The 26,889-nt window shown below is 50.1% G+C and overlaps 1 protein-coding gene across 5 annotated transcripts in view; it reads right to left on the minus strand.

Moving 5' to 3' along the window:
• Positions 1-26,889, minus strand: part of STK36 (serine/threonine kinase 36) — a 139,880-nt gene that overhangs the window by 56,362 nt on the left and 56,629 nt on the right. For 4 of the 5 annotated variants that reach the window (XM_063430943.1, XM_063430944.1, XM_063430942.1 and 1 more), the window contains exons 7-12: positions 21,172-21,265; positions 17,193-17,365; positions 11,181-11,263; positions 11,028-11,100; positions 8,721-8,858; positions 8,321-8,488 (exon numbers count right to left, since the gene is read on the minus strand). In XM_063430943.1, coding sequence (XP_063287013.1) covers positions 8,321-8,488; positions 8,721-8,858; positions 11,028-11,100; positions 11,181-11,263; positions 17,193-17,365; positions 21,172-21,265 — 729 coding nt within the window. The remainder of the gene's footprint in view (positions 1-8,320; positions 8,489-8,720; positions 8,859-11,027; positions 11,101-11,180; positions 11,264-17,192; positions 17,366-21,171; positions 21,266-26,889) is intronic. The other variant, XM_063430946.1, reaches the window with a different exon arrangement.

The raw sequence follows: 26,889 nt of genomic DNA on the forward strand, positions 1-26,889 counted from the left end.
ACAGAACAGCACCCGTCTCACACACACACCACCACACACACCACCCCTCACACACACACACACAGCACCCCTCACACACCCACACACACACACATCACCCCTCACACACACACACACACATCACCCCTCACACACACACACATCACCCCTCACACACACACACACACACATCACCCCTCACACACACACACACACACATCACCCCTCACACACACACACACACATCACCCATCACCCCTCACATACACACACACATCACCCCACACACACAGCACCCCACACACACAGCACCCCACACACACACACACACAGCACCCCTCACACACACACACACACACAGCACCCCTCACACACACACACAGCACCCCTCACACACACACACACACACACAGCACCCCTCACACACACACACACACACACAGCACCCCTCACACACACACAGCACCCCTCACACACACACAGCACCCCTCACACACACACAGCACCCCTCACACACACACACACACACTACACCCCTCAATGCAGTCTGTGTGTGTGTGCGTGTGTATTCAGCAGTCTGTGTGTGTGCGCGTGCGTATTCAGCAGTCTGTGTGTGCGCGTGCGTATTCAGCAGTCTGTGTGTGTGTGCGCGTGCGTATTCAGCAGTCTGTGTGTGTGTGCGCGTGCGTATTCAGCAGTCTGTGTGTGTGTGCGCGTGCGTATTCAGCAGTCTGTGTGTGTGCGTGCGTATTCAGCAGTCTGTGTGTGTGCGTGCGTATTCAGCAGTCTGTGTGTGTGCGTGCGTATTCAGCAGTCTGTGTGTGTGCGTGCGTATTCAGCAGTCTGTGTGTGTGCGTGCGTATTCAGCAGTCAGTGTGTGTGCGTGCGTATTCAGCAGTCAGTGTGTGTGCGTGCGTATTCAGCAGTCAGTGTGTGTGCGTGCGTATTCAGCAGTCAGTGTGTGTGCGTGCGTATTCAGCAGTCAGTGTGTGTGCGTGCGTATTCAGCAGTCAGTGTGTGTGCGTGCGTATTCAGCAGTCAGTGTGTGTGCGTGCGTATTCAGCAGTCAGTGTGTGTGCGTGTGTATTCAGCAGTCTGAGTGTGCGTGTATTCAGCAGTCTGAGTGTGCGTGTATTCAGCAGTCTGAGTGTGCGTGTATTCAGCAGTCTGAGTGTGCGTGTATTCAGCAGTCTGTGTGCGTGTATTCAGCAGTCTGTGTGGGTGTATTCAGCAGTCTGTGTGGGTGTATTCAGCAGTCTGTGTGGGTGTATTCAGCAGTCTGTGTGGGTGTGTGTACTCAGCAGTGTACTCAGTGTGTGTATTCAGCGGACTGTATGTGTGTGTGTGTATTCAGCGGACTGTGTGTGTGTGTATTCAGCGGACTGTGTGTGTGTGTATTCAGCGGACTGTGTGTGTGTATTCAGCGGACTGTGTGTGTGTGTACTCAGCGGACTGTGTGTGTGTGTACTCAGCAGTCTGTCTGTGTGTGTGTACTCAGCAGTCTGTCTGTGTGTGTGTGTACTCAGCAGTCTGTCTGTGTGTGTGTGTACTCAGCAGTCTGTCTGTGTGTGTGTGTACTCAGCAGTCTGTCTGTGTGTGTGTGTGTGTACTCAGCAGTCTGTCTGTGTGTGTGTACTCAGCAGTCTGTCTGTGTGTGTGTGTGTACTCAGCAGTCTGTCTGTGTGTGTGTGTGTACTCAGCAGTCTGTCTGTGTGTGTACTCAGCAGTCTGTCTGTGTGTGTACTCAGCAGTCTGTCTGTGTGTGTGTACTCAGCAGTCTGTCTGTGTGTGTGTACTCAGCAGTCTGTCTGTGTGTGTGTACTCAGCAGTCTGTCTGTGTGTGTGTACTCAGCAGTCTGTCTGTGTGTGTGTACTCAGCAGTCTGTCTGTGTGTGTGTACTCAGCAGTCTGTCTGTGTGTGTGTGTACTCAGCAGTCTGTCTGTGTGTGTGTGTACTCAGCAGTCTGACTGTGTGTGTGTGTACTCAGCAGTCTGTCTGTGTGTGTGTACTCAGCAGTCTGTCTGTGTGTGTGTGTACTCAGCAGTCTGTCTGTGTGTGTACTCAGCAGTCTGTGTGTGTGTGTGTACTCAGCAGTCTGTGTGTGTGTACTCAGCAGTCTGTGTGTGTGTATTCATCAGTCTCTGTATTCAGCAGTCTTGTGTGTGTGTGTACTCAGCAGTCTGTGTGTGTTTGTACTCAGCAGTCTCTGTGTGTATGTATTGCATTTGTTGGAGATACTAATAAATATAAGCTTACTTTTATCTATTTATAAACTTTTAAAATTTGTATCATTGTACTCTCTGTTGTTGTGTTCTTTTAAAACAAAAGTTGTTAATTATTTCGGACAACAGTACGAGGTGTTTTTTCTAAACTTAAACCTCAGTATTGAGATTTAATTGCCGTGTTGGCACTTTAAGGAAAAAAAAGTTGGCATGTATTGCGGTTTGGGCACTCGTGCTCAAAAAGGTTCGCCATCACTGGCCTAGACTATCCACCCTCTCATGCCCCCCCCCCCCCCCACTTTTTCCCCCTTCTCCTCTATACTGTTCCAGTTTTAACCACCTATAAGGCTTTCGAACGCTCCTAAATAATATATTCTGCACATTTCATGGGCCTTGGCCCCACCTACTGTTTATCATACTCCTCCTTGGGACCATCTCGACACATCATAATACATTATGCATAACTATACCTGCGGTACTACAGTCCCACAATACTCATTTCAATGTTCTTTCATATATATATATAATCTATCGGTATTTTCAATGCCTTGTTGTTTATTATAGTAGTCAAGATAAATTACCCATTTACTTATAGCGAAAATACTCACCGTGGGTTACCTTTAAACTGTAAAATTGCTTTGGACCGCATTTTATGTTCTTCTCTTTTTGTTGTTTTCTGAGGAGTACCATAATTCATTAATGGTAAAATGGGTTATATGAGTTGGTAAATGTAAGCATCATGACCACAAGTCTCTGAACCTAAGCAAAGCTGACAAGGTAGTTCCTTTCCAGTGTTCCATCCTATATATTGTATCGTGCATTTACTGTTCCATCCGGCTAGGTTGAGCGAACCTTTAACAACATTGTCCATTCTATCATTATACTATTCTGGTAATTAATTATGGGTATATAAGTACACAAGGAACTGATGAGCGATACAACGGTTACCTGCTAATAAGGGGGAATGTCTATTGTCTTTTTTATTTGAGCTTAAACTCTTTGGAATCTGTTAATTTAATTCCCCCCCTAAAGGATATAATTTCTCTTCTAAAACAGCACCTTAATTTCAGGTTTCGGACGGCATTCTACCAGTAGACAGTTACTTGTTCTTTATTGTCTCCTGTCTCTATCAGGTACAAATACATTTTGTTCACATTTCAATCAACTGCCTCAACAAGGCCACGCATTTACACATTGGGGTATTAGGGTATGGGGGCTTGATTCCTACCTTGCCTCGACAGGCCACGGCTCTACTCGATAACACGTAATACGTTTATTCAAACTCACTAGTTGTAAACAATCATCCTGTTTCTAACAAACCTTGCTCATTTCACCTTCCACTTTCCACCACGTACTATCATGCTTTCATTGCACGACACCTTCCTAAATCTCCTTGCAGGGTTATATAGTAGCTACCAGGGGAATCTTCAGCACCCTCAGGACCTAAGTATACAATACTATCAGCTAGGTCTATAAGAACTACACAATGCTAAACGTAATTTCTCTCTCATCTCCCTCTACCACAGCTCCTTTCCTCTTCTGTCTGCTTCCTTTCTCTCGCTTCCTTTTTCTATTTTTTTTTCTGACATAGGGGCCTCAAGGTTCCTTTCACAATCACGACTCGAGACGCCAATACGTTACATTACCCCCTCATCAAGCCCCAGTCTATGGTCAGAAGCTGGCCTTAGCTGTACAACATAGTTGGTCCCGCGAGGCCAACCCCCCAATCTCAACACAGAGATTTTCGCCCCTCGGCCCAAACCATATTTAGAGCCTTGCATTCACCCACCTATCGGGTTTATAGTTAGGGCCTCATCTGACACGGCCACACGTTTTGGATCTTTTAATGTCACAAGAGGCCGACACCCCGCCACCACGCTACTGGCTCGAGCCCCACGCCCAAATCATAGGTAGAGCCTCTCACCAGCCGCTTGGCAACTAGCAGGGCCTCACTTGTCATGGGGTAGAGAGATTTTCGCTTCAGCACTAGTTAGCCAGCCAGTTCTACATTCCTCAACCGTATTGTTGTTAATCAATCATTGTTGTTGTGATATTCTTTTTCAGTATGTCCCAAGAAGGCAACATCGGACAAAAACCATCCCTCCCTAGTGCAACCACTGAGCAGGACACTGAGAATTCGGTGTTTGGGACCAGCTCACAAGGAGAAATCTCAGACATTATAGGAGACCTAAACTCCATTCTGGCTATGCTTCAGTCCTTCAATAATAGACTGTCTAACTTAGAGAGCACCAGTCAGGCTCCCACCAGCGCGCAGGGCTGGCCCCCCGCTTCACCTTTCACCCTCCCTCACGTTCGGAGTACTCACCCGCTAATTTGTGTTGATTTCAACACAGGCATATGTAGTTCTACCAACTGCGAATTGCTTCACGTATGCGCCATATGCCTCGGGGGTCATGTCAAACCATCTGCCCGTATATATTATATCAAACGTCATGAGTACAGAGGGAATATGCTTTGACGTTATGCATAAGTCACATGCATCCCCGCACTTTGTGATTTATCATTACAAATGGGTTCACATTGGGTTGGGGTCATTCCCAGTAGGCACCCTAGATGTTCCATTCTTCTCGGTTAGACACGCATCATATACTGTAAACTACCAGCAATACTCATAATAATAAACAACATCTCATCATTAATCTGCTTTCTCCTCATTCAGTCGCAACCTATGCCTTAACTCCCTCATATCATCCGCCTAATTCTCTCACAGTCTTCATGTCATAAGCTCATATCAATTACGTTACCATACAGTCAAGTCTCCTGAGGATAAGATCATGTGCAGTCGTGAAGAAGAACAAGTCCCTTCAGTGGGGAACTTGAAATTGAAAGACCTGCAATCATTGCCGGGTTCTTGTACGTCACTATGCGCTCTATCCCGCTGGGCAGTTCATTCATTTACTGGCATGCTCGCTACTAGGTCTGCCTGACAAAGATAGTGTTATTAGATCCTCTGGCAAGGCAGACCTTGGTCAGGTGGGGGGGGGGGGGGGGAAGGGGGGAGGTCATTAGAGCTCGGAATTGGGTTTCTGTGTTCATCCCGCCTGGTTCTGACCAACTCCCAATCTTTTGTACAGATGAAACCACTATCCTGGGATGCATCATTTACCTAACTATTAGGGATTACTGACCAAGAGACACTCCGTCTCGAACCTCACCCAACTGTCACACACCCGAGCATAATCCGCATTTCAACATCCCCATCCGGTCGCCCGGCTTTTGGGGCTTGACAACAAGTTATCACCTATAGCGTTATTCGCTCTCACTAAGAATACATACGACAGAGACGTGACATTCTTCAAAGACTCAGTGGAACACAACATCCACTAGCATACCGTTCAAATTGAAGTCTATTATGCCACATTTTTGCCACCTTTCATTCAAACCTTCATACAACACTATCGCACTAAACCAATCAGACATACAACACGTTCTGACAAGCCTTTAAAACTATACCCTTCTTAAATGCTTAACATAAGATATCAAGGTATAAATAATTGGTTCATCACACAATACATACATCCATAGATGGCAATTCCGAGCAGTATCAGACTCCTTAGACAGCATCCATACCACACAAACTCGGTCTTAAACTTCTGTGCCTTTAACCTTCCAAGGGTTCCGGAGCCCTACAACTTCACGATCACAGCTAATCAGACTGGCAATCATGCCTCCTCAAGGAAGATTTAAGAAGGTACAGACACTACCTCATGTCACGCCAATATTCAAACCAGTCAATCAAGACACTTGATCAACTAGATAATCCCCTAACTACTTCTAAATGCAGTTCTACATTCGTACTCCTTGCATTAGAATAGGTTGGGACCCTGACTCCTATTTAGGTCATCCATTCAATACAAATACCGCATCCAGTAGCAGTACGCTGGTACACATAATAAATTAGGGTCACAGGGAATCAGCTTACGTTATACAGAAACATTCCACAACGGATAAGAGGTAAGGCAAACGAATCTTATGGGATAATTATATTGCAATAAGTGTGTTTTTCTTGCATTTCCTTTTGCCCTCTTTTACAGGCCTACCCCCTACGTCGGTTCCAGCACACCAAGCCGACTTAATTCCAATCACAAGGTATTTCACGATAACGATATTAACCGACCACAAATATATAGATCACCTTTAAATACCCTGAAATAGGTGCCTTCTTCATCTATTGGAACTTCCTTCAAAATGCACTTTTCTTTTGTGTTAAGCCCTTCTTTTAAAACCATTTGGAATACAGACATTTTTGAGGAAGACATGTAGAATGTACAGGACCCACCCAAAGCCAGTATGAATTGTTTGTACTTTGATTGAGCAAAATAAAATTTTTTGGATTGTGCATTGTTTAGTTGTGTTTTTGAAGTGACAAAAAACGGTTGTAGAAGCAGCATTGTATGGTTTGTTACAAATGTACTTGTTACAAAAGGCCTTTTGTCACTGTTTTTTTATGTGACCAACTGCCCTTTGCCCCTGGCTTTTGGAGGAGCCTGATTGCCAGCCTCCTGCCTCATGACTATAGCTCTGGGTTGTATGGCCCTTTAAACACTGTATTTGGGCACAGTGTAACACACTTTGTCTACCCCTTTAATTCCACGACATAATGTGCCTTTTCCCCTCCCACTTTCCTGTCCCATTGTTCTACAGCAGGGCGTTGTCTCAGGGACACTGCCAGACCAGTTTAAACTGGCTGCTTTGTCCCTCCTCAATCTCTCAAAAGCCCATGCTAAACTTTTACCCCATGGCGATTTTATTCTGTTCGTGGGATGTGAGCGCTGTTCGGATATATTGAGCGCTCAGATACGAGCTATCTGGGGATAGGTTAAATGTTGGGGTTCTGTGTAATATAATAGGAATTATGTATTTTTACTGTTAGTGTAAAATGGAGATATTTTCTGTACCTGGAGATAATTGAGTTTACTGCAGTGCCTTAAGCCAATTATCTCACAGTTTACCACCAGATCCAGGGGGTGTGCCTCTGGCCTGAAAACCTGTATAAAAGAAAGTCCTTTTGTGTGCATTAAACAGAACTACTTGATCCTCTAACTCGCAGCCTCGACTCGTGTTTGTAGGAGACGGCTGTAATCACTACAGGGATTGGCATACTCCCTTAGCTACTGAGCTCTTGTTCCTGATCCTGCTTCACTCAACAGAAGGAAGAGGTTCACCTACTGGAACCTGGAGCCTGGTCATAGGTCCAGGGTGGATAGCAGACGGCAAGATTCCAGCCCGGCAGCGGCGGTTCGTGGAGTCTGCAGTGTTTATGGTGCTGATGGTCCTTTCTACGGTCCTACTTTCAGCTAGCCTGGAGGCAACCGTAACAATACTGTACATTTCTTTCATCTAATACATATTTATGTACCTTACTGGAGAGATACAGACAGGCAGGCAATAAAACTCACATAAAGATGCCACAGGCACTAAGCATTGTGGCATATATGTTGGGTGGCAATAGAGGGTTAATGAAGTCCAGTGAAGGTTAAAAGAAGTTGAGATAAAGTTCATGACCCCAAGATCAGTGGTTGGGCAGCAGGGGGACAGGTATCTGGGCAGTTGTAGTGACACAGCTGTTGCTGGGGACAGGAGCTGACTGAGGATTATCTGCTGGCAGCAAGGCAGCAAAAGAGCGGAAAGCCAGGTAAGAATAAAAGGGGGCTGAGTAAGGGATTCCCTGCCAGCTGTTCGTGACAGGACAGGAGAAGCTCTGCGGACCCCGCCCACCCTACCCTATTTGTTTAAAGTTTTATAAGTAATGTCGTGGTTTTTAGAAGCTTGGAGGCAAAGTCATCCTCAGGTTCAAGTTCTGAGGATGGTATTGTTGAGTGGTGGTGTTAAAGGCGGTCAGGTTAGATATGACTGACTGCCACTAAGTGATGGTAAATAAAGTAAAGTTTTTGTGAAGTGAAGTGAAAAGTTTACCTAACATGTTACCGTTATCAAGTTTTGGTGTGTGCCCCAATTTGCAAGCTATAATAAAAAACCACGGCCAAGCCCATGAAAATAAAATAAACGGTGTCTGTGTTTATTGCGTGGTCCAAGTTATTTATGCGAATTATTGCCTACCAGACACTGCATAAACCATACAAGTAGGTAACCTGACCTGTTGCATATCATTTTTCAGTGATTGGTTGATCAGTTGCAGTAGGAAGCGAGGTAACTGGAGTTCAGTACAGAGAGCAGAAAGAAGAGCAGGGTCACAGCCGGATGATAAGAGGTTACAGGTAACACGCAGAGCCGGACGCAATCGAGAAACAGCTTCCAGAGAAACCTGTGGAGGACAACGTAACAAAAATAGTTCTAGGAAGGAATGAGAAGGGGGGTAGGAAAAGAGAAAGATAAAGAGAGAAATAAATGAGGAGACACACACAACAACAGGGGGGTGAGAGAGAGAGAGAGAGAAAATTGGTGAATGGAGGGACTGAGGGAGATGGATGGAGTAATCAAGAGACAGCAATAAATTAATGAAAATATTAATAGGTAGACAAAAGCCAAGTACAAACCGGTAGGCAGCAGTCTTGCAGACGATGCTGCACTCTTTTCCTGAAGCTTGAGTCTTGCAGGAGCAGGAAGGGAGTGCTCAGCTGAGCATGATTTGGATCAGTAGCTTCTAGCAAGAGAGACCATTCATCATCACTGTCCTAGGGAGAAAGAGGAAACACAGTGAGTGATAATGCATAGATCCTGCCCGCTATAAATTTACACGGAGTACATATAGTGCAGCCATACATCCTGCCGCTATAATCTTACACCGAGTACATATAGTGCAGCCATACATCCTGCCGCTATAACCTTACACGGAGTACATATAGTGCAGCCATACATCCTGCCGCTATAATCTTACACCGAGTACATATAGTGCAGCCATACATCCTGCCGCTATAACCTTACACCGAGTACATATAGTGCAGCCATACATCCTGCCGCTATAACCTTACACCGAGTACATATAGTGCAGCCATACATCCTGCCGCTATAAATTTACACGGAGTACATATAGTGCAGCCATACATCCTGCCGCTATAATCTTACACCGAGTACATATAGTGCAGCCATACATCCTGCCGCTATAACCTTACACTGAGTACATATAGTGCAGCCATACATCCTGCCGCTATAATCTTACACCGAGTACATATAGTGCAGCCATACATCCTGCCGCTATAACCTTACACTGAGTACATATAGTGCAGCCATTCAACCTGCCGCTATAACCTTACACCAAGTACATGTAGTGCAGCCATTCATCCTGCCGCTATAACCTTACACCGAGTACATATAGTGCAGCCATACATCCTGCCGCTATAACCTTACACAGAGTACATATAGTGCAGCCATACATCCTGCCGCTATAACCTTACACCAAGTACATATAGTGCAGCCATACATCCTGCCGCTATAACCTTACACCGAATACATATAGTGCAGCCATACATCCTGCCGCTATAACCTTACACCGAGTACATATAGTGCAGCCATACATCCTGCCCGCTATAACCTTACACCGAGTACATATAGTGCAGCCATACATCCTGCCGCTATAACCTTACACCGAGTACATATAGTGCAGCCATACATCCTGCCGCTATAACCTTACACCGAGTACATATAGTGCAGCCATACATCCTGCCGCTATAACCTTACACCGAGTACATATAATGCAGCCATACATCCTGCCAGCTATAACCTTACACCGAGTACATATAGTGCAGCCATACATCCTGCCGCTATAACCTTACACCGAGTACATATAGTGCAGCCATACATCCTGCCGCTATAACCTTACACCGAGTACATATAGTGCAGCCATACATCCTGCCCGCTATAACCTTACACCGAGTACATATAGTGCAGCCATACATCCTGCCGCTATAACCTTACACTGAGTACATATAGTGCAGCCATACATCCTGCCGCTATAACCTTACACCGAGTACATATAGTGCAGCCATACATCCTGCCGCTATAACCTTACACAGAGTACATATAGTGCAGCCATACATCCTGCCGCTATAACCTTACACAGAGTACATATAGTGCAGCCATTCATCCTGCCGCTATAACCTTACACAGAGTACATATAGTGCAGCCATTCATCCTGCCGCTATAACCTTACACCAAGTACATGTAGTGCAGCCATTCATCCTGCCGCTATAACCTTACACCGAGTACATATAGTGCAGCCATACATCCTGCCGCTATAACCTTACACCGAGTACATATAGTGCAGCCATACATCCTGCCGCTATAACCTTACACCAAGTACATATAGTGCAGCCATACATCCTGCCCGCTATAACCTTACACCGAATACATATAGTGCAGCCATACATCCTGCCGCTATAACCTTACACCGAGTACATATAGTGCAGCCATACATCCTGCCGCTATAACCTTACACCGAGTACATATAGTGCAGCCATACATCCTGCCGCTATAACCTTACACCGAGTACATATAGTGCAGCCATACATCCTGCCGCTATAACCTTACACCGAGTACATATAGTGCAGCCATACATCCTGCCGCTATAACCTTACACCAAGTACATATAGTGCAGCCATACATCCTGCCAGCTATAACCTTACACTGAGTACATATAGTGCAGCCATACATCCTGCCAGCTATAACCTTACACTGAGTACATACAGTGCAGCCATACATCCTGCCCGCTATAACCTTACACCAAGTACATACAGTCTTATTGCTATTATGTATACATTGTTGTTTTGTATTACAGTAACATCCCAACAATTAAGTATTACCTTTAATCACCATATGCTAAGAACACTTGCAGGGTACCGTCTTACCTCACTCTCCAGGTGAACTCTTTCAATGCTGCGTTTGGTTCTTTGTTCGTAGTCCTGTGAAATCCGATGATCCCTGAGATATCAGATTTAATGACATGATTATTATAATGAAGATAAATTAGTCTCTTCTAGAAGGGTTGGTTTCTCTCTAACCTGGAAGAATGTTGCGTTGGCAGTCTACCGCGGTCAGAATTCTGAGGAACAATCTCCTCCTCAGCAATGTCTGTTCCCTCATTCTATAACACAATGAATAACAGAATGAAAACAATGTATAACAAATATAGTGATCTGAATAGCTGTAGACCAGGGGTGCCCAAAAGGTAGATCCCCAGATGTTTTAAAACTACAGCTTCCATGATGCTTTGCCATCTTAAAAAGTATGTAAAACATCATGGGATTTGTAGTTCTACAACATCTAGGTGTCTACCTTTTCGGCACTCCTGTTGTAGACACTATAGCATTAGACAGCCTGCAGGAGAGAGGCTGCACCAAGGGGGAAGGCTGGCAGGAAACAGAATACACTGTGGGGGACAGCCAATAGGAGACAGTTTGTGTGACGAACTGAACCTCGTCACGGATTCTTGGGGGGGGGGGCGATCTTGTTCCCACGCATGCAGGCAGCGGTGTTTGGTCGTTGAATTCATGGAACTATTTTCGGACACAAACTCCCGAACACCGCTGGACTTCCAGGATCACCTGCGTTCGGTTCGACACAACTTAGAAGGGCACTGTTCGGAGGAAACGTTCCCACGAACAAGGTGAGCAAGCTCCAGGGTAAGAACATTGACTATATTCGGTAGTTTGTTTGGTTTTTAAACTACCGAACTAGACCGATCGGAACCCCTGATTCTCTGGAACTGTTTTGGGCATGGGACCATGCGTGTGGTCGGTCAAATTAGGACTTCCAGGAAATTCCTGAACCAATCTGGGTGATATTTGGATATGTTGGTCACCCAGATCGAGGCTATCAGGTGATGTAACTTTTGTGGGGATTTTGTGTGTTAAGGTATTTTTGGGGTTTTGGAAAAACTTTATGTTTTCTGTGCCTAGAGATAATTGAGTTTAAAGGATCACTAACAAACATGTATTCCTGACCCTATAGGGTTAAAACCACCATCTAGCCCAGTGATGGCGAACCTATGGCACGCGTGCCACAGGTGGCACGCCGAGCCCTCTCTGTGGGCACGCGGCCACAGGTCCGCCATCACTGGAGAATAGGCGCCTGCCTGCCCGAAACGTCAGGCGCCTATTCTGCTTCCGGGTCGGGAGGCAGGGGGAGGGATCTGTGTAGCAGCTCCCCTGTCCTCCCGCGCGATGCTGTGTGGAGCGTTGCCGAGCGTTACCATGGCAACGCTCCACACAGCATCGCGCGGGAGGACAGGGGAGCTGCTACACAGATCCCTCCCCCTGCAGTACTTACCACCACCGGACCACCAGGGATGGCTGTGTCCCCCCCCCACACTTCATTGAAGGTAAGAAGGAGGGGGGTGGGATACTAACACACCACCCCTACCCCCCCCCCCAGAAGTACCCCTACCCACCACAGCACCCTACCCACCACAGCACCACCCCTACCCACCACAGCACCACCCCTACAGCACCACCCCTACAGCACCACCCCACCCCCCCAGCAGCACCCTACCCCCCCCAGCACCACCCCTACCCACCACAGCACCACCCCTACCCTCCACAGCACCACCCCACCCCCACCACAGCACCACCCCACCCCCCCCAGCAGCACCACCCCACCCCCCCCAGCAGCACCCTACCCCCCCAGCACCACCCCTACCTTCCACAGCACCCTACCCACCACAGCACCACCCCTACCCACCACAGCACCACCCCTACCCTCCACAGCACCCCCCCACCCCCCCCACAGCACCACCCCACCCCCCCCAGCAGCACCGCACCACCCCACCCCCCCCAGCAGCACCACCCCACCCCCCCAGCAGCACCACCCCACCCGCAGTACCCTACCCCCCCCCAGCACCACCCCTACCCACCACAGCACCACCCCTACCCTCCACAGCACCACCCCACCCCCCCCACAGCACCACCCCACCCCCCCCAGCAGCACCGCACCACCCCACCCCCCCCCAGCAGCACCACCCCACCCCCCCCAGCAGCACCACCCCACCCCCCCAGCAGCACCACCCCACCCTGCCAGCAGCACCCTACCCCCCCCCAGCACCACCCCTACCCTCCACAGCACCACCCCACCCCCCCCAGCAGCACCGCACCGCACCACCCCCCCCCAGCAGCACCGCACCGCACCACCCCCCCCCAGCAGCACCACCCCACCCCCCCAGCAGCACCACCCCACCCCCCCAGCAGCACCACCCCACCCCCCCCAGCACCACCCCTACCCCCCCAGCACCACCCCTACCCCCCCAGCACCACCCCTACCTTCCACAGCAGCACCCTACCCCCCCAGCAGCACCCTACCCCCCAGAAGTACCCTTACCCCCCCAGAAGCACCACCCCTACCCACCACAGCACCACCCCTGGACAGGGGAGCTGCTACACAGATCCCTCCCCCTGCAGTACTTACCACCACCGGACCACCAGGGATGGCTGTGTCCCCCCCCCACACTTCATTGAAGGTAAGAAGGAGGGGGGTGGGATACTAACACCCCACAGCACCACCCCTACCCCCCACAGCACCACCCCTACCCCCCCACAGCACCACCCCTACCCACCACAGCACCACCCCTACCCACCACAGCACCACCCCTACCCACCACAGCACCACCCCTACCCCTACAGCACCACCCCTACCCACACAGCACCACCCCTACCCCCCACAGCACCCTACCCCCAGCACCACCCCTACCCACGACAGCACCCTACCCACCCCAGCAGCACCCCTACCCCCCCAGAAGCACCCCTACCACCCCAGAAGCACCCCTACCCCCCCAGAAGCACCCCTACCCCCCAGAAGTACCCCTACTCCCCCACACACAGTACCCCTACCCACACACAGTACCCCTACCCCCCACACACAGCACCCCTACCCCCCACACACAGCACCCCTACCACCACACACAGCACCCCCCCCACACACACAGCACCCCTACCCCCCACACACAGCACCCCTACCCCCCACACACAGCACCCCTACCCCCCAAACACAGTATCCCTACCCCCCACACAGTACCCCTTACCCCCCACAGCACAGCACCCCTCTCACACACATACAGCACCCCTCTCTCACACACAGCACCCCTACCCCACACACAGCACAACACCCATCCCACACACACACTGCACCCCCCAAAACACACAGCACCCCCCCCCACACACACAGCACCCCCCCCCACACACACAGCACCCCCCCCACACACACAGCACCCCCCCCCCCCACACAGCACCCCCCCCCACACAGCACCCCCCCCCACACACAGCACCCCCCCCACACACACAGCACCCCCCCCACACACACAGCACCCCCCCCCCCCCACACACACAGCACCCCCCCCCACACACAGCACCCCCCCCCCCCACACACACACAGCACCCCCCCCCCCACACACACACACAGCACCCCCCCCCCCACACACACACAGCACCCCCCCCACACACACACACAGCACCCCCCCCACACACAGCACCCCCCCCCCACACACAGCACCCCCCACACACACCCAGCACCCCCCCACACACCCAGCACCCCCCCACACACACCCAGCACCCCCCCCCCACACACCCAGCACCCCCCCCCACACACCCAGCACCCCCCCACACACACCCAGCACCCCCCCCCCCCCCCCCCACACACCCAGCACCCCCCCACACACACACCCAGCACCCCCCCCCCCACACACACCCAGCACCCCCCCCCACACACACCCAGCACCCCCCCCCCACACACACAGCACCCCCCCCACACACACCCAGCACCCCCCCCTACACACAGCACCCCCCCACACACAGCACCCCCCACACACAGCACCCCCCACACACACACACACACACACAGCACCCCCCCCCCCACACACACACCCAGCACCCCCCCACACACACACCCAGCACCCCCCCCCCCACACACACAGCACCCCCCCACACACACACAGCACCCCCCCCCACACACAGCACCCCCCCACACACAGCACCCCCCCCACACACACACACACACACAGCACCCTCCCACACACACCCAGCACCCCCCCACACACCCAGCACCCCCCCACACACACCCAGCACCCCCCCACACACACCCAGCACCCCCCCCCCCACACACCCAGCACCCCCCCCCACACACCCAGCACCCCCCCACACACACCCAGCACCCCCCCCCCCCCCCCACACACCCAGCACCCCCCCACACACACACCCAGCACCCCCCCCCCACACACACCCAGCACCCCCCCCCACACACACCCAGCACCCCCCCCCCACACACACAGCACCCCCCCCACACACACCCAGCACCCCCCCCTACACACAGCACCCCCCCACACACAGCACCCCCCACACACAGCACCCCCCACACACACACACACACACACACAGCACCCCCCCCCCACACACACACCCAGCACCCCCCCACACACACACCCAGCACCCCCCCCCCCCCCACACACACAGCACCCCCCCACACACACACAGCACCCCCCCCCACACACAGCACCCCCCCACACACAGCACCCCCCCCACACACACACACACACACAGCACCCTCCCACACACACACAGCACCCTCCCACACACACACACACAGCACCCTCCCACACACACACAGCACCCTCCCACACACACACACACGCACCCCCCCCCCCCACACACACACACGCAATTGCATGGCACTTTAAGGAAAAAAAAGTTGGCATGTATTGCGGTTTGGGCACTCGGGCTCAAAAAGGTTCGCCATCACTGATCTAGCCCCACCGGCCCCCCTTTGCCTCCCTAAATATAGTAAAATCTTACTTGACTTCAAGTCTGCAGGTGCATACGTTACTGTCACTGTTTCCTTAGGACCTGCCCACTGCCTGCTGACATCATCAGAAGTGGTAGCCTGATCCAATCACAATGCTTCCCAATAGGATTGGATGAGACTGACAAGGAGGCAGATCAGGGGCAGAGCCAGCACAATTCAAACACAGCCCTAGCCAATCAGCATCTCCTCATAGAGATGAATTGAATCAATGAATCTCTATGAGGAAAGTTCAGTGTCTGCATGCAGAGGGAGGAGATACTGAATGTTTGGATGCATTTTAGGCAGCCATGACCCAGGAAGGATCTCTAACAGCCATCTGAGGAGTGGCCAGTGAAGTTATCACTAGGCTGTAATGTAAACACTGCATTTTCTCTGAAAAGACAGTGTTTACAGCAAAAAGCCTGAAGGTAATGATTCTACTCACCAGAACAATTTCAATAAGCTGTAGTTGTTCTGGTGATATAGTGTCCCTTTAATACAGTGCTGACTCAATTACCTCCCAGGCACAGGGGAGGGATTAACCTATTTTGTAAGGGAGTATCCTGGACCTGAAAGCCAATGTTATTGTGTGAATGTTTTTACTGTAGACTACTCTCAGGTCCAGGGGGGAGTGGCTGCAATTAAACAGATTCGTTTTACCCTTCATGAAGTCTAAGCTCATGTTTGGGGGATTGGAGAGCTATATTTACTCTGGGGATTGCTATAATCACTATACTCCCTTGGATCACACCACTTGCTCTTGTAAGAGCAGCCTGCTTTGCTCTCTGGACTAGGAAACATCTACCCACTGAAAGCTGGATCCTGGTCTTGGGACACCTTCCTATACACAATCTATACACAGTCTAATAGAAGTCCATACACTGTGTTTAAAGGGCCAGTAGCCGCATAATAAAAAATCCATTATGCCCAAATACTGTCTTTAAAGGGCAATACCCCCAGGGCCATAATCACTGGGCAGGAGGTGAGCCATCAGCCCCCTCCAGGAAACTGGGACATACTCTGGTATAGGACCCAGTCCGCTACAGAGACATCACGGCGATCAGTCTGTCTCAAGTCTGAGTATTTTGCTCTGGGATGCGCATATCACAGTGAGAGACCATTTGGCCCTGGTGCATGTGTCAGAGTGAGAAAGATTTCGCCTGCTGTGTGCATCTCACAATGAGAGACAGTCTGTATCATATAGTGACAGACACTCTGCTCCCGGGGTGCACGGGACATTCTTTGCTCACGTTTCTTACAGCATCTCTCTCTTTCCTCTTAGCCACTTGTTGTCTAGCTTTGTTAAGGATCCGAGAGTGCACAGTGCTTCGGCCAGCAGTCGCATACATTTTATCTCTCATCTGCTGCTGCTCTTCAGTCAAAGCGGATGTAAAGGGGCTAGACGTCACATCATCTTCTAATACTGAAAAACATCAAAACACACAGAGACCTAATAACCCCCACCAAGGACACAACCAGAGATGGCAACTGCAACCAGAATACATCACCTAGTCTGACCAGAGAGACAACAACCGCATCCTGTACTGGGACAGAGTTGTGTCTCTGGGACAGAGACAAAACAGTCAAGGAGCTCGGCCATTCTCTCCACCATCACGGCCCAGGGACCATGCAATTCTCCCCACCATCCTGCCCAGGAGCCCCGCCATTCTCTCCTCCATCCTCCACAGGGGCCCCGCCATTCCTCTCCTCCATCCTCCCCAGGGGCCCCGCCATTCCTCTCCTCCATCCTCCCCAGGGGCCCTGCCATTCCTCTCCAACATCCTCCCCAGGGGCCCCGCCATTACTCTCCTCCATCCTCCCCAGGGGCCCCGCCATTACTCTCCTCCATCCTCCCCAGGGGCCCCGCCATTCCTCTCCTCCATCCTCCCCAGGGGCCCCGCCATTCCTCTCCTCCATCCTCCCCAGGGGCCCCGCCATTCCTCTCCTCCATCCTCCCCAGGGGCCCCGCCATTCCTCTCCTCCATCCTCCCCAGGGGCCCCGCCATTCCTCTCCTCCGTCCTCCCCAGGGGACCCGTCATTCCTCTCCTCCGTCCTCCCCAGGGGACCCGTCATTCCTCTCCTCCGACCTCCCCAGGGGACCCGCCATTCCTCTCCTCCGTCCTCCCCAGGGGACCCGCCATTCCTCTCCTCCATCTTTCCAGGGGCCCCGCCATTCTTCTCCAAAGGCCCAGCCATTCCTCTCCTCCGTCCTCCCCAGGGGCCCAGCCATTCCTCTCCTCCGTCCTCCCCAGGGGCCCAGCCATTCCTCTCCTCCGTCCTCCCCAGGGGCACAGCCATTCCTCTCCTCCGTCCTCACCAGGGGCCCAGCCATTCCTCTCCTCCATCCTCCCCAGGGGCCCAGCCATTCCTCTCCTCCATCCTCCCCAGGGGCCCAGCCATTCCTCTCCTCCATCCTGCCCAGGGGCCCAGCCATTCCTCTCCTCCATCCTCCCCAGGGGCCCAGTCATTCCTCTCCTTCATCCTCCCCAGGGGCCCAGTCATTCCTCTCCTCAATCTTCCCCAGGGGCCAAGCCATTCCTCTCCTCCATCCTCCCCAGGGGCCCAGCCATTCCTCTGTCCTCCCCAGGGGACCCGCCATTACTCTCCTCTGTCCTCTCCAGGGGCCCAGCCATTCCTCTCCTCCATCTTTACAGGGGCCCCGCCATTCCTCTCCTCCATCTTTACAGGGGCCCCGCCATTCCTCTCCTCAGTCCTCCCCAGGGGCCCAGCCATTCCTCCCCAGGGGCCCAGCCATTCCTCCCCAGGGGCCCAGCCATTCCTCTCCTCTGTCCTCCCCAGGGGCCCAGCCATTCCTCTCCTCCTTCCTCCCCAGGGGCCCAGCCATTCCTCTCCTCCATCCTCCCCAGGGGCCCAGCCATTCCTCTCCTCCATCCTCCCCAGGGGCCCAGCCATTCCTCTCCTCCATCCTCCCCAGGGGCCCAGCCATTCCTCTCCTCCATCCTCCCCAGGGGCCCAGCCATTCCTCTCCTCCATCCTCCCCAGGGGCCCAGCCATTCCTCTCCTCCATCCTCCCCAGGGGCCCAGCCATTCCTCTCCTCCATCCTCCCCAGGGGCCCAGCCATTCCTCTCCTCCATCCTCCCCAGGGGCCCAGCCATTCCTCTCCTCCATCCTCCCCAGGGGCCCAGCCATTCCTCTCCTCCATCCTCCCCAGGGGCCCAGCCATTCCTCTCCTCCATCCTCCCCAGGGGCCCAGCCATTCCTCTCCTCCATCCTCCCCAGGGGCCCAGCCATTCCTCTCCTCCATCCTCCCCAGGGGCCCAGCCATTCCTCTCCTCCATCCTCCCCAGGGGCCCAGCCATTCCTCTCCTCCATCCTCCCCAGGGGCCCAGCCATTCCTCTCCTCCATCCTCCCCAGGGGCCCAGCCATTCCTCTCCTCCATCCTCCCCAGGGGCCCAGCCATTCCTCTCCTCCATCCTCCCCAGGGGCCCAGCCATTCCTCTCCTCCATCCTCCCCAGGGGCCCAGCCATTCCTCTCCTCCATCCTCCCCAGGGGCCCAGCCATTCCTCTCCTCCATCCTCCCCAGGGGCCCAGCCATTCCTCTCCTCCATCTTTCCAGGGGCCCCGCCATTCCTCTCCTCCGTCCTCCCCAGGGGCCCAGCCATTCCTCTCCTCCGTCCTCCCCAGGGGCCCCGCCATTCTTCTCCAAAGGCCCAGCCATTCCTCTCCTCCGTCCTCCCCAGGGGCCCAGCCATTCCTCTCCTCCGTCCTCCCCAGGGGCCCAGCCATTCCTCTCCTCCGTCCTCCCCAGGGGCCCAGCCATTCCTCCCCTCCATCATCCCCAGGGGCCCAGCCATTCCTCTCCTCCATCCTCCCCAGGGGCCCAGCCATTCCTCTCCTCCATCCTCCCCAGGGGCCCAGCCATTCCTCTCCTCCATCCTCCCCAAGGGCCCAGCCATTCCTCTCCTCCATCCTCCCCAGGGGCCCAGCCATTCCTCTCCTCCATCCTCCCCAGGGGCCCAGCCATTCCTCTCCTCCATCCTCCCCAGGGGCCCAGCCATTCCTCTCCTCCATCCTCCCCAGGGGCCCAGCCATTCCTCTCCTCCATCCTCCCCAGGGGCCCCACCATTCCTCTCCTCCATCTTTACAGGGGCCCCGCCATTCCTCTCCTCCATCCTCCCCAGGGGCCCAGCCATTCCTCTCCTCCATCCTCCCCAGGGGCCCAGCCATTCCTCTCCTCCATCCTCCCCAGGGGCCCAGCCATTCCTCTCCTCCATCCTCCCCAGGGGCCCAGCCATTCCTCTCCTCCATCCTCCCCAGGGGCCCAGCCATTCCTCTCCTCCATCCTCCCCAGGGGCCCAGCCATTCCTCTCCTCCATCCTCCCCAGGGGCCCAGCCATTCCTCTCCTCCATCCTCCCCAGGGGCCCCGCCATTCCTCTCCTCCATCCTCCCCAGGGGCCCCGCCATTCCACTCCTCCATCCTCCCCAGGGGCCCAGCCATTCCTCTCCTCCGTCCTCCCCAGGGGCCCCGCCATTCTTCTCCAAAGGCCCAGCCATTCCTCTCCTCCGTCCTCCCCAGGGGCACAGCCATTCCTCTCCTCCGTCCTCCCCAGGGGCACAGCCATTCCTCTCCTCCGTCCTCCCCAGGGGCACAGCCATTCCTCTCCTCCGTCCTCACCAGGATCCCAGCCATTCCTATCCTCCATCCTCCCCAGGGGCCCAGCCATTCCTCTCCTCCATCCTCCCCAGGGGCCCAGCCATTCCTCTCCTCCATCCTCCCCAGGGGCCCAGCCATTCCTCTCCTCCATCCTCCCCAGGGGCCCAGCCATTCCTCTCCTCCATCCTCCCCAGGGGCCCCGCCATTCCTCTCCTCCATCTTTACAGGGGCCCCGCCATTCCTCTCCTCCATCCTCCCCAGGGGCCCAGCCATTCCTCTCCTCCATCCTCCCCAGGGGCCCAGCCATTCCTCTCCTCCATCCTCCCCAGGGGCCCAGCCATTCCTCTCCTCCATCCTCCCCAGCCATTCCTCTCCTCCATCCTCCCCAGGGGCCCAGCCATTCCTCTCCTCCATCCTCCCCAGGGGCCCAGCCATTCCTCTCCTCCATCCTCCCCAGGGGCCCAGCCATTCCTCTCCTCCATCCTCCCCAGGGGCCCTGCCATTCCTCTCCTCCATCCTCCTCAGGGGCCCTGTTATTTCAGTATACATGCACTGATAAAGTGAAAACCTTTTTTAAGGTCGAATCTCACAGCAGGCCTTCTCTCTTACCAGTCACTCTTTCTTTAATAAATGGATGCTTCAGGAGTTCAGGCCATGAGAGACGGAGAACAGGATCTTTTGTGAGGAGACCTTGCAAAAAGGCCTGAAAGCACAACAAAGATTACAAAAAAGAGAATTATCAAACATTAACCAAGCTTAGCCAATTGATAGAAATAAGGGGTATCAGTAAGTGCATATAGAATTTGACAAATATTTGAGTATCATAGAAGTGCACGTCTCGTGGCTGTGCAATGCGCTGAGCACACATATAGCACCCCAAAAGTTAGTACATTAAATGGTAGGATAAATGAATAGAGCAATAGCTATTACTGGGCATCAGAAAGCACGGATATACAAACATATACAAATTGGTTAGGTAGACTCAAAATAGTTCAAATAAGTATTCTTTATAGAGTATACTATCCCAGACACTCCCTATACACATAACCCTTTGTTTCATTTCTATAATTTGTTTGGGATTTTCATATCAACTGCCGACATGCCTGGAAATAAATGGTGTAATGGGGCGACTAGGATTACACAACCATTTTCTAGCCACTATGGTGTCCAGGGTCAACGACTAAAGAATGAACACACTGAAATGTTGGCATTAAACAGAATAACTTTAAAACTGTTAATCAAGCCTAGGTGGCATGACAAACATTTCCTTTTCCTGTCCTAGGTGCCATGACAAACATTTCCTTTTCCTGTCCTAGGTGGCATGACAAACATTTCCTTTTCCTGTCCTTGGTGCCATGACAAACATTTCCTTTTCCTGTCCTGGGTGCCATGACAAACATTTCCTTTTCCTGTCCTAGGTGGCACGACAAACATTTCCTTTCACTGTCCTTGGTGCCATGACAAACATTTCCTTTTCCTGTCCTAGGTGGCATGACAAACATTTCCTTTTCCTGTCCTAGGTGGCATGACAAACATTTCCTTTTCCTGTCCTTGGTGCCATGACAAACATTTCCTTTTCCTGTCTTGAGTGCCATGACAAACATTTCCTTTTCCTGTCCTGGGTGCCATAACAAACATTTCCTTTCACTGTTCTTGGTGCCAGGACAAACATTTCCTTTTCCTGTCCTGGGTGCCATGACAAACATTTCCTTTTCCTGTCCTGGGTGCCATGACAAACATTTCCTTTCACTGTCCTTGGTGCCATGACAAACATTTCCTTTCACTGTCCTTGGTGCCATGACAAACATTTCCTTTTCCTGTCCTTGGTGCCATGACAAACATTTCCTTTTCCTGTCCTTGGTGCCATGACAAACATTTCCTTTTCCTGTTCTTGGTGCCATGACAAACATTTCCTTTCACTGTTCTTGGTGCCATAACAAACATTTCCTTTTCCTGTCCTGGGTGCCAGGACAAACATTTCCTTTTCCTGTCCTGGGTGCCATGACAAACATTTCCTTTTCCTGTCCTTGGTGCCATAACAAACATTTCCTTTTCCTGTCCTTGGTGCCATAACAAACATTTCCTTTCACTGTTCTTGGTGCCATAACAAACATTTCCTTTTCCTGTCCTGGGTGCCATAACAAACATTTCCTTTCACTGTTCTTGGTGCCATAACAAACATTTCCTTTTCCTGTCCTGGGTGCCAGGACAAACCTTTCCTTTCACTGTTCTTGGTGCCATAACAAACATTTCCTTTTCCTGTCCTGGGTGCCATGACAAACATTTCCTTTTCCTGTCCTTGGTGCCATAACAAACATTTCCTTTTCCTGTCCTTGGTGCCATAACAAACATTTCCTTTCACTGTTCTTGGTGCCATAACAAACATTTCCTTTTCCTGTCCTGGGTGCCATAACAAACATTTCCTTTCACTGTTCTTGGTGCCATAACAAACATTTCCTTTTCCTGTCCTGGGTGCCAGGACAAACATTTCCTTTCACTGTTCTTGGTGCCATAACAAACATTTCCTTTCACTGTTCTTGGTGCCATAACAAACATTTCTTTTTCCTGTCCTGGGTGCCATAACAAACATTTCCTTTCACTGTTCTTGGTGCCATAACAAACATTTCCTTTTCCTGTCCTGGGTGCCAGGACAAACCTTTCCTTTCACTGTTCTTGGTGCCATAACAAACATTTCCTTTTCCTGTCCTGGGTGCCATGACAAACATTTCCTTTTCCTGTCCTTGGTGCCATAACAAACATTTCCTTTTCCTGTCCTTGGTGCCATAACAAACATTTCCTTTCACTGTTCTTGGTGCCATAACAAACATTTCCTTTTCCTGTCCTGGGTGCCATAACAAACATTTCCTTTCACTGTTCTTGGTGCCATAACAAACATTTCCTTTTCCTGTCCTGGGTGCCAGGACAAACATTTCCTTTCACTGTTCTTGGTGCCATAACAAACATTTCCTTTCACTGTTCTTGGTGCCATAACAAACATTTCCTTTTCCTGTCCTGGGTGCCAGGACAAACATTTCCTTTCACTGTTCTTGGTGCCATAACAAACATTTCCTTTCACTGTTCTTGGTGCCATAACAAACATTTCCTTTTCCTGTCCTGGGTGCCATGACAAACATTTCCTTTCACTGTTCTTGGTGCCATAACAAACATTTCCTTTTCCTGTTCTTGGTGCCATAACAAACATTTCCTTTTCCTGTCCTGGGTGCCAGGACAAACATTTCCTTTCACTGTTCTTGGTGCCATAACAAACATTTCCTTTCACTGTTCTTGGTGCCATAACAAACATTTCCTTTTCCTGTCCTGGGTGCCAGGACAAACATTTCCTTTCACTGTTCTTGGTGCCATGACAAACATTTCCTTTCACTGTTCTTGGTGCCATAACAAACATTTCCTTTCACTGTTCTTGGTGCCATAACAAACATTTCCTTTTCCTGTCCTAGGTGCCATGACAAACATTTCCTTTCACTGTTCTTGGTGCCATGACAAACATTTCCTTTCACTGTTCTTGGTGCCATGACAAAAATTTCCTTTTCCTGTCCTGGGTGCCATGACAAACATTTCCTTTCACTGTCCTGGGTGCCATGACAAACATTTCCTTTTCCTGTCCTTGGTGCCATAACAAACATTTCCTTTTCCTGTCCTTGGTGCCATAGCAAACATTTCCTTTTCCTGTCCTAGGTATATCGACCCTTCCCATTATGGCAATAATGTTATCCTATAATATAACAAATGAAGAAGTAGGGATGCAAAACCAGAGATACACTTCTAAGGTGCAGATATAAAAATATATATGCATACAACCTTTCAGTTACGAAGTAGGCGATATCTATAAAAACAAATCGCACATAGTGTATTACATAATAAACATAGAGGACACGCAGGATGATAATGTGGAACTCACAAGATTGTAGTGATAATCAAGCCCATCATCCTCAGTCAGAAAGTATCTTCAGAATATATGAGATAAAATCTTCTATTTTTCCTTGTAGGGTAAAAGAGACCAAATAATAGTGCAGGTGTAAATAAAATATGACAAAATTTATTATACAATGCACTTACAACAGGGTCCAAATAAAAACGCATAAAATCCACTCCGCAAGGTGGTAATGACAGCATACAAAGTGAGTCCCCCAAACAGTGTAATCCGACGCGTTTCGTCTAGATGACTTCCTCAGGGATTCTGTTTCTCTGTTCTTAGATCGCCGTTTAAATATGCCGCCAGAATACCGGAATGTGTTTCATCTGTGTAAATTCTCCGTCGCGTGCGTTTCAGTTTGGAACGCACTACCTCCGTCCGGCGTCACTTCCGGTTCCGGTTTAGCGATATAACACTTCCGTGCGTTCCATGTTGGAACGCACAGGCGAAAAAACGGAACATAAAAGAAAAGACCTATTTACATAGTTACAATAAGAATGTCCCATCATGAAAAGATATCCGGCTGTTATTAGTATGGAAAATATCTAACTGGAAAATGGGTAGCTCAAAAAATAAATGGGTAAAAATGAATTACATAAAATGAACTAAAATAAAATAAAATTGTAATGTATCTAATAATCATGGGACACCTTTTGACATCCATATCAAATAACTATGTATCACAATACTGTTTTCCCAAAAAACATATGTATCTATTATAAATCCAATATGTATATATATATGGGCACTCCAATACAAATATTTATTAGTTGCTATTAATGCTCCAGTTGGGAGAATAAAAAATATAAATATAAATATAAAAATAAAATTGTTGCTCCAAAAGACATCTCTGAAACTTAAGAGACAAGAATTAGAACCAAAAACCAAAAATACATAATTATAAATAGAATAGTATCTTGTATCTAAAAGGAGAAAAAAGAGAGAAAGACAGAAAGAAAGTAGAAAAAAATTAAATTAATCCTGTAAGATCTATATCCATATTTAGGCCTTGCTTAAGGGTGCCCAAATTATAGATCCACTGTGCTTCCTTTTTGTTTAGTAGTATCGATCTGTTACCTCCTCTCCAATTTTTTTCCGCTCTATCAATCCCAAAGGCCAAAAAATTCTCCCATGCAAAAGACGGACAAGTGTTGCAGTGTTTGGGAACACTATGTTCCGTTTTATTGGTACGGATATTATAAAAATGTTCCGCCAGTCTAGTATGTAGTTTGCGTGTTGTTCGTCCTATATATTGTGCACCACAACCGCATTGTAAAAGGTAAATGACAAACGTGGTGGAACATTGAATAAATTTTTTTATATCATACTTTTTATTAGTATACGTACCAGTAAAATCATGTGTGGATCTTTTTTGGAATTTACAAGTGGAGCATTTCCCACAACTAAAAAAACCTTTTAAATCAAATAAACGGGTGTTGACTTTTTTTGTGCGCAATAAACTAGGTGCCAAATGGTTTTTTAGATTTTCTGCCTTTTTGTATATCACCATTGGTTTTTCTGGAATCACTTTTCCTAATATGTCGTCCTTCTTTAGTATGTGCCAATGTCTTTTTAGAATTGTTTCCATTTTTTTGGCCTGAGGATTAAATCTGGTGATGAAAGCATATTCAAATCTGTTGTTAGTTTTCTTTTCTTGAAAAACATCTCGGTTTCTCAATAAAGATTGTCTTTCCAAACTTTTTATTTGTTCCTCATCCTGATTCATTTTATTTAGGTCATAACCCTAATCATTAGCGGGATTGATTCTTTATCTTCTAGGCTATCCGAATATGTCGACTTTTTCCTTCAGCCTTATGTGCTAATGGTTCCATCATACATTAAGGACACTAGACACATCTTATATGATCTCCAAAAAATCAAGTGGAAATCCACTTATATTATGGCTACAGTAGATGTATCCTCCTTATACACAAGCATCCCTCATTGTAAGGGGTTAAGAGCCATAAAAGAGATCTTGGTTTCCAAACAGTTACTAAACATACACCAAATTGATTTTCTGATTGACTGTATTAATTTTGTACTAACCAAGAACTATTTCTGGTTCGATTCCACTTTCTTTCTGCAGCTATGTGGCGTCGCCATGGGGACAAGATTCGCCCCGAGCTTTGCTAATCTTTACGTGTCCCATTGGGAGTCCAGGGCCATCACGATAGATAAAGCGGCCGGGGGCGGTCTTGTCCTATGGCGACGCTACATAGATGATGTTCTAATCATATGGGAAGGTCAGACAGAGGAACTGATATCTTTCATTAATAATATCAATAATAACGATTACAATTTACACTTTACATCAGCCATACACCCTACTTCCATTTATTTTTTGGACGTCACCCTTTATGTTGAAGAAGAACAATTAAAGAGCAAAACCTTCT

The sequence above is a fragment of the Pelobates fuscus genome, chromosome 8 (assembly GCF_036172605.1).
Source record: "Pelobates fuscus isolate aPelFus1 chromosome 8, aPelFus1.pri, whole genome shotgun sequence".
Classification (NCBI taxonomy): domain Eukaryota; kingdom Metazoa; phylum Chordata; class Amphibia; order Anura; family Pelobatidae; genus Pelobates; species Pelobates fuscus.